The sequence below is a fragment of the Elephantulus edwardii genome, unplaced genomic scaffold (genome assembly GCF_000299155.1).
Source record: "Elephantulus edwardii isolate Elephantulus edwardi_28Jun2011 unplaced genomic scaffold, EleEdw1.0 scaffold00011, whole genome shotgun sequence".
Lineage (NCBI taxonomy): Eukaryota > Metazoa > Chordata > Mammalia > Macroscelidea > Macroscelididae > Elephantulus > Elephantulus edwardii.
In genome coordinates this window covers 317,114-325,283 of record NW_006399761.1, presented here as the reverse complement: position 1 = coordinate 325,283, position 8,170 = coordinate 317,114, and the positions used below count along the sequence as shown (strand labels likewise).

Below are 8,170 nucleotides of genomic sequence, written 5' to 3'. Positions count from 1 at the left end.
CAGACTATCCGTCAGCTCCCTCAGCATCTGCTCTTGGACATCACTTCACTTGCCCCCTGAGGCATCGTAAGCTCGGTTTCTGAAAGCACATTACATGGAGAGGAATGGAAGACATTAGACTGACTTGGAATTCTTTCTATTTGTCAAATTAGATGGACCCACTCAATGGATCTGCGTATTTCTTATCCACATTGGAGAGGGACCCCTGAGTTAAAATCCTGTTTCAACAAGGCTGATAAGGTTCTGTTTGGGCAGAAATGCCTGAATCTGGGGTGGAGGACAGAGGCCTGGCTATCAAGCTGGGTCACTGCCGGAGTGTACGGGTTATCTCTGCCTTCAGGGTGGAGGACAGCAGGTTAGACGCTCTGTGACGGTTCTCACTCACAGCCTTCTTCCCGGAGCTCCGTGCTTCTACATGACATCGTACCCCAGTGCTGAAGCGGCTCCTCCCATGCTCACCCCAACACAGCCCACCCCAAGTTGTGTGTCTTTGTTCTGCCTCTTTTTTTTTGTGGGCATAGACAGCAAGTTTATTTGGTGAATGCTGCTGGCAAGTATTATCTGAGAGCTACAAGATGGGAAAGGAGCTGTGACAGCCTAGGCGGCTCTCAGGGCTACATACAGTCTCGCACAGGGGAAGGCACAGGGCTCTGGGGACACAGGAAGGGCAGCCCTCAGCCATTCAGCACCATTCGGACGAGCTCCGCCCCACGGGGCCCGTCACCCCGACAGGATATGCCTCACAAACGCTTCATACTTGATACAACCATTGCTGTCCTCATGTCCTGCCACCAGCATCTCTACTTCTTCCTCTGCCATCTTCTCACCCAGTGTGACAAGGACATGCCGGATTCCAGCACCCATGACAGTGCCGTTCCCTTCCTTGTCAAACACCCGAAGGCCTTCAACATAGTCCTCGTAGGTGCCCTGGTCCTTGTTCTTGGCCTCTGTCTGCAGCATGGGCAGGAAGTGCTCAAAATCCAGGACCTTCACATTCATTTCATCACGAGGTTCGTGTGAGTCTCTGCTCCCTTTGCTCTGTGTAAGCCCCCTCACTGTGGCCAGCGTTCCCTGACTTCCATGCTGGTTCCCATGCCTGGGTTTTCAGCTCCACAGAGTCTCCCAGGATTGGTAACTCAGTGCGTTCTTTCCCACAGTGTCCCCCTTAGCGTCTACTCTGGCAGGACATCTACGGAACCAAAAGGCCGGGCTCAGCTGGGGCCTCTATCTCCCTCCAGTCCATCCTCCAGGGACCTGGGGCCCAGCTTCCCGGCATCTAAGGCCCGCGCAGGCCTCTGCCTAGACCTGGAGAAGAGACCTTGCTGCCTGGGCGTCAAGGCCTAGGTCTGAGAGGCGACTGAACAGGTGCACAGGGCCCTTCAGGGTGATGTCAGGCCTCTCCGTAGACGTAGAACAGGAGGATGGATGTTTCCGTCTAGAAGTGTCAGATGTGAAAGTGAAGGGGACCTAGTCTCAGGCCCAAGGACACATTCAGGACCCAACAAACCAGGCTTTAAAGTAGGACTTGAACTATGGCCTAAGTTGTTTCTTTCTTCCCTCATGTGCTTGGACCCTGGCCTAGCCTTAAATATATTCCTCTCTCTCCTCCTGCTTGTCCCATATTCTTCTGGGCATGTTGCGAGAAGAAGCTATTCCTTGGAGAGGGACGTCATGCTTGGACAGGCAGAAGGTCAGTGAATGAGAGGAAGCCCCTCACGCAGACGGATTGACACGGTGACTGCGGCGATGGGCTCAAGTGTGTCAGAGGTGATGAGGATGGTCCAGGACTGGACAGGGTGCTGGTCCATTGTTCACAAAGCCGTCAGGAGTCGTGCTCAACTCGAGGGCACTTAAAAACAGCTACTGCACAGCATGCGGCCTGGCCCTCTTCAGCGGCGATAACCCTCACTCAGAGTGCTTGTCAGCTTGTCAAGGCTCCAGGTTTATGACTAGGTCCCATCCTGGGAGAAAGGTGGGCCCCGTAGGACTGGTCACCCAACCCTTCCGGGCCTCGGTTCCTTTATCTGTCCGGTGGAAGCCTCACCTGGCCTTCACATCCCACTGGATCACTTTAAAATTAGAATGGACCACCTGATCCTTTAACATCCAAGGTTATTCTGAGTAACAACCTGTCAACAAGAAGTACCAGTCAGAGCTAATTGTGGGTGAGAGACACTGATACCCCGGCCGGGACGCACTGTCTGTGTCAAGCTTTTATCTAAATGTTCCCCGCGTTACCTGGTTGCCAGACAACGAGCCCCCTGGATGCCAATCAGCATATGTGGATTGTTTTATCACTTCAGAAATCTTTGCTTTATCAAAACATAAAATGCAATACTAGTTTGAAAAGCTGACTGTCCTGTGGATGCGGAAGGAGGCATACGCTGCTGGACACGTGCTCTGTAAATAGACCAGGCCAGGCTGCCAACCATTCTGTCCGCTTCCTAGCGACCCTGCGATGGTTCCCGAGGCCGTCGGTCTAGGGCAAGAAGACTGCTCACTTTCCTTCCAGAGGCAACAGTGGATTCGAACTGCTGGAGTTGCAAACCCTCAGGGTTAGCAGGGCAACTGACATTCTGAGAAACGGAAATGTCAGATGTGGGTCTGGGATCTAGAAGATGCCTCGTTGTCAGTAAACCGAACCTGATCCTTTGCTGTCACGCCAGTTGTGACGCACAGAGACCCAGCGGATTGGGCACAGCCACTCCCCCTTGAGTTGCCGAGGCTGAAATCTTGTTGGACGCGGACTGCCACATCATTTTCCCTCAAAGCTGATGCTGAGTTCACACCACTGACCTGCGGCTTCGCACTTGACCACCACCAGCTCCCTGTTTTCAGTTTTAGTAAACATGCTTCTCTGCTCGCATAAGGGAAGAAACGGCAGAGAAAGATCCGTGAGGAAATAGTGAAGCTTGAGATAGATTCACTTTCTTCTCATAAAGCAGTCTCTTTCCTGCTGACCCCTCCCCAGACAGACACCACAGTTTTGCTCCCTCAGCTCTGTCCATGAAATTGGATCACACTATTGACCTGCGGGAAACCCCAGTTTTCAATGTTGCTGATTTATCATGTGTGGCTCTTCTCCGCAGAGCCTGGGAGACTAGATTTGGGCGGAGTTTTCTGGAAGCCTGGGTCGGGCATGGGGGGATGGAACAAGGAAGACACATCTGGTACTAATTCTGAGCCAGCGACTTTCTGAGTGCGTTGAAGTATTGCACGCCTCACTCCTTAGGTAACCTGTGAGGCAGGCGCTGTCTCCTCAAGGAAACACAGGTGCAGAGAGGAGAAGGAACTTGCTGAAGGTCATGTGGACGGTGTGTGGAAGAGCAGGGCTGAGATTAGAACCTCAGGAAGCTGGTCGGGAGTCTGCCCTGAACTGTAGTGAGGGGAATGAAGCCGGAGTGCAGAGCAGATGGACATGGGGCTGGAGGGGGGTCCTAAGGGGATCGGGTCACTAGTTCTAGACTCTGAGGTCCTTGGACCACTCATGGGCCCTGTGTTTCTGAGACTTAATTCTTCAAGTTTTTTGCCTTTGAGTTGTGGTGCTGGAAAAGAGTATTGAGGGTACCATGGACTGCTAGGAAAACAAACAGATTCATCCTGGAAAGGGTTAAACCGGGTGGCTCCTTGAAGGCAAGGATTCTGAGGCTCAGTCTGATATACTTTGGACATGTTGCAAGGAGGGACCGGTCCTTGGAGATGGACATCATGCTTGGTAGGGTGGAGGGACGGCGCAGGAGAGGAAGGCCCTCTATGAGGTGGATTGATTCAGTGACTGGGGTAATCAGGATGGGTGTGTCGGAGATGGTGCGATTGGCACAGGACAGAGCAGAGTTCAGGGCTGTTGTACATAGGGTCGCTATGAGTCGTAAGCGATTCGACATAACAACAACAACAACAACATTGTGAGACACTTTTTATCATGAAAGGTGAACTGGATTTTCCAAGACAGCCGATGGGTGCAGCACAAGGGACAGAGCTCGCCAAGGAGCTTGAGGAACAGAGTTCTTCCTGCAGGATTTGCGACCTGGGGGTCTGTGGTGGGTGAGGTGTGGCTGGCCACAGGGGAGCATGTAGGATTCCTGCTGCCTTGTTCATGTCATGGATGGGATGGAGGGTGCTGGACCGGACAGAGTGCAGTGTCAGCTGGGCAGTATCCTTCACCCTGAGCCTGCCTCTTCTGGGTCTCCCCCGTACTCCATCCTCTCCAGGTGCCTCTTCTAGGGCACTGTAGATCGGTCCCTTCTGGGCTCCACTTCACTCTCTTACGCAGTCTGAACCCCACAGGCAATTACATCCACATTCACATCAGTGACCCACACCTTACTGTCCTTCCAGCCTCTTCCTACTGCCTGTCAGGCCTCTGCCCTATGCGGAAGCTCCCACTGGTTTGCTTGAAGTAAACTAGAGAGTGAGAATAAGGATCCAGGAGGGGTGGGAGAGGCCGGGAGCAGAGGGATGTGGATGTGCAGGGGGAGGGAGGATTAATCATGGCCTTGTACAATTTGATGGGTTGGGGGGGTGAGGGACATTGAAAGAATTTGCTCGAATTTTCTAGATTAACTAGTAGGGGGGGAAAATCAATAAAAAAAGAATAAAAACAGAAAAGAGAGGAGAAGCCCTCATTCAACATAAGACTGCAAATCAAAGAACTATGAGGATAGTTGGACAGATAACCAGAAAAGTCTGTAATTAAAATGTTAATTCACCTTGTGTAAGACTACAATAAGCAAAAAAAAAAAAAATAAATCAGTAACTAATATATTAAGGTATTTAAATTAATGAAAGCCTATGTCTGTGGGTGGGGAGGCTCTTTTGTAAAAAACAGTGTATTCAAACTTTGTAAAGAAATCAGAATATAATAATAATAATAATAATAATAGACGCAGCCAGTGACATCCAACCTCAGCTGGGCCCTCAATGCAGCTAGGAACCTTTCTCTGTGGTGCTGTGTACCTACTTGTTCGCACTTTCTATTGTTAATCGCTCTGAGCCCCTTCCTCTCCCTCTTTCACCACCTCCCTCTTCACACCTGGCAGGTGGGTTGCAGGGCACAGAGACTTGGGCGTTAGTGAGGGGGTGTGGCAGATGGCGTGCTCAGAAAACGGTAAGAATGGAAAATGGACTGTCCTCAAATGACGCTATGAAGCAGTGTCTTGGGCTTCAGATCAGAGACTTGCAATGCCACTGACAGGAGGTCGAAGTGCTCCCAGGCCTGGACTGGAGGTCAGCTTGGCTGGACGAAGGAGGAGTCTACTTAACGGTGACTTGATTGGCCATGAGAGTCGAGAAACAGAAAGTCCTAAAGCAGCCTTGCGCTGACCAGATCAATGTGAGAAGCCACACATTCATGAACCCCGTAGGACCCTGAGGAAGCCCCGAAGAGGGGACCTCCCTGGGCGGGCGGAGGTCCTGAATGCCCTGGTCAGCGTCTCCCTCCACACAACCCAAGGGCTGGGGCTCTGCCTGCCCAGCAGCAAGGGTGGCAGCCCTGAGGCCATGGCTTCAGACAAGTGTCTGTGATTGCTGAAGAGGAAGGTGGAATTGGAGGGCGGCTAGATTCTCGTCGATTCTAGGCTTTGGCTTCCTAATTGCCAAATTCATGTTGGCCCTCAACTTTCTATCTCCAGCCCCCCAGCTTGAACTTCAGACTCGTGTCTGCACCTGTTTAACGCACCATCTTGCTCCGGAATACTGCACTGATGCCTTAAATTCTCGCAGGCCCGCACACAACGCCCTCCTTGGCCCTGACACCTGCTTCATCTGCAGTTAATGATTACGGGAGTTTAGATTGCTTATCAGCCTCCAGTTTTGAACCCTTGGTTGATGGGAAATCTCTTTTTATCAGTTGCCTGTCCTGCCATAAACTCGCCCTGTCCCCTGAGTCACGTCCAGCTTTCGTGGGCACCTGCAGAAGCTGGCAGGACCTATGAGTAGGGAAGTTCCATGGCCCGGGTTCAAGCCCTGGGTCCCCGACATACGAGATGTGGGAGCAGGCACCACACCTCCCCTCTCCCAGCTCCACTCGGCACTGCCGTTGACCCGGAACCAGCTCACGTGACCCTCCAGGGAGCTGGCAAGGCTGGAAATTCATGGAAGGACACTGCCCATCTGTCTCCCGTTGAGCAGCTGGTGGACGGAAGGACTGGACTCCTCATCAGTAAATGGTGGCTTTAGCGGTCGCAATCTGTGGGAGAGAAGCTTTTATTCAACAAGACTATATAATCACTGGATATTGTTGTTAGATGCCGTCGAGTATGACTCACAGGGAACCGATGAACAACAGATCTGAACCCCATCCTCTCCTGTGTCATTCGCACCACCTCTGACACACGTGAGCCCCGTGCTGCAGACACTGCATCAGTCCATCTCATCGAGGGTCTTCCTCTCTTTCACCGACCTTCCGCCTCTCCAAGCCTGACGTCCTTTTCCAAGGAATAGCCTCTCTTAACAGTGTGCTCCTAACAGGTGTATGAGACAAAGCTTGGTCGTCTTTGTTTATTCTGGCTGCACCTTCCCCAGGACTGTATACTCAAGGTCAGCAAATGAGGGGAAGACCCCTAGTAGACATGGAGATGGCTTGACATGGTGACAGCAGCAGTGGGCGTAAGGGCATCAGAGACGGTGAGGCTGGCACAGGACACGACAGGGGTCAGATCTGTTGTCCAGGGGGTCGCTACATGTGGTATTTTACCTGATGGTGCCCACCGCAACAATGACATCGTAGTCACTGCCATGTGGTAACAAGTGGTTACATTTTATTTTGGGATTTTCTGAGTCGAGAAACAAACAAACAAACAAACAAACAAACAAACCCACAACTGATTTAGGAGCCTAAACAAATGCTCTTGAAATTCCTAAAGAGTAACACATAAAATACTCTGTGAAAAGCAGGAACACCAGAGGGCCATCTTCTCAGAAATGTTAGCATTTGACGTCACAGTCCTTCAGTTATTCATACTTAAGTCATCTATCAAATGTGTTTATTAAACACTTGCTGTATACCGGGTACTGTTCGAACTGCTGGAGAAACATCAGTGAACAAACAAAGGTTCCCTGTCTACTTGAGGCCGACTTTCTAGTGGGGGTGAGATGTGAAGTAAGTACATAAATGATATTACAGGGTGAAGCCGGGGAGTGATTTGTTTGGGGTTTTAAACGGGGCAGTTAGGAAAGGCGTGTAACAGCCGGTTCTGAGCAAGGAGAAGGTGCAGAAGAGTCTTAACCCGTCCTCGGACCCCAGCGGTGTGCGCTCTGCTTGAGAAGATGTGGCAGCGTTTACGTGTCAGTCGGCGACAGGAGAAACAAGACGTTATGGGACCTAGGAGGGGAGACCGGCAGTGTTCTGGAAGGTCAGAGAAGCTGGGGGAGGGCGGAGCGAGGAGGCTGCCCTAAGATGTGTTGGCAAGAATGGTCTGGAAAGTAGCTGGGAAATAGTGACGTGAGTTTTCACTGGCATCCTCCCCACTCCCCCGCTAGCTGCCAGGAAGCGGCTTGTGTTGCAATGGCCTGGAGTTGAGTGCGCCTCTGGGCCTTGTCCAGGAGGGCTCTGTGGTGAGGAGATCTGGGGGAGCAGGAGACCATCACCACGGGTCCCAAGGACTTTGCCAGGCTGCTCAGATGGGCTTGGAGGGGGCAGGCAGCCTCCCAGGCTGAATCCAAACAACAACAGGCAGAGCCAGAGACACATGTTCCCAGTCCTTCTGTGGTGAGAAACCCCAAGAGGGCCTGGTGTCCCGGGTTCACCAGCAAGAGCTGCAGGGCCCAAGGGTCCCTGTTGAGTTGGCAGCTGCTGGCTTTCCCCAAGGCCCAGCACCACGTGAGGGTCAGAGCAGAGAGACCCAGCACAGACTCAGACCACGGGGTGACAGCCAGATGTGAAATGGCACCGGGGAGAAGAGGGGTCGGGGTGTGTGATTCAGGGACGGATCGGCTGACTGGGCCGGAGGAGTGTCACATCTCTGGGGAGTCAAGTACCTCACAACCCCCCTGCCTCCCTGGCGGGGCAGCCAGGAAGACCGAATGTGTGTGGAATCTGAGATGAGTCACCAGTGTGGACCTGGCAGGGGGGCACACAGGACCAGTGTGGACCTGGCAGGGGGACAGGCAGGACCAGTGTGGACCTGGCAGGGGGACAGGCAGGACCAGTGTGGACCTGGCAGGGGGACAG

The 8,170-nt window shown here is 52.5% G+C and overlaps 1 protein-coding gene across 1 annotated transcript in view; it reads right to left on the bottom strand.

The window, feature by feature from the left end:
- Positions 1 to 720: 720 nt before the first annotated feature.
- LOC102871945 (myosin light polypeptide 6-like) overlaps positions 721 to 8,170 on the bottom strand; it is a 7,697-nt gene continuing 247 nt past the window's right edge. Inside the window, exons 2-3 of the mRNA XM_006880985.1 lie at positions 8,050 to 8,123; positions 721 to 1,038 (exon numbers count right to left, since the gene is read on the bottom strand). Of these exons, the coding sequence (XP_006881047.1) occupies positions 721 to 1,038; positions 8,050 to 8,123 (392 nt within the window). The remainder of the gene's footprint in view (positions 1,039 to 8,049; positions 8,124 to 8,170) is intronic.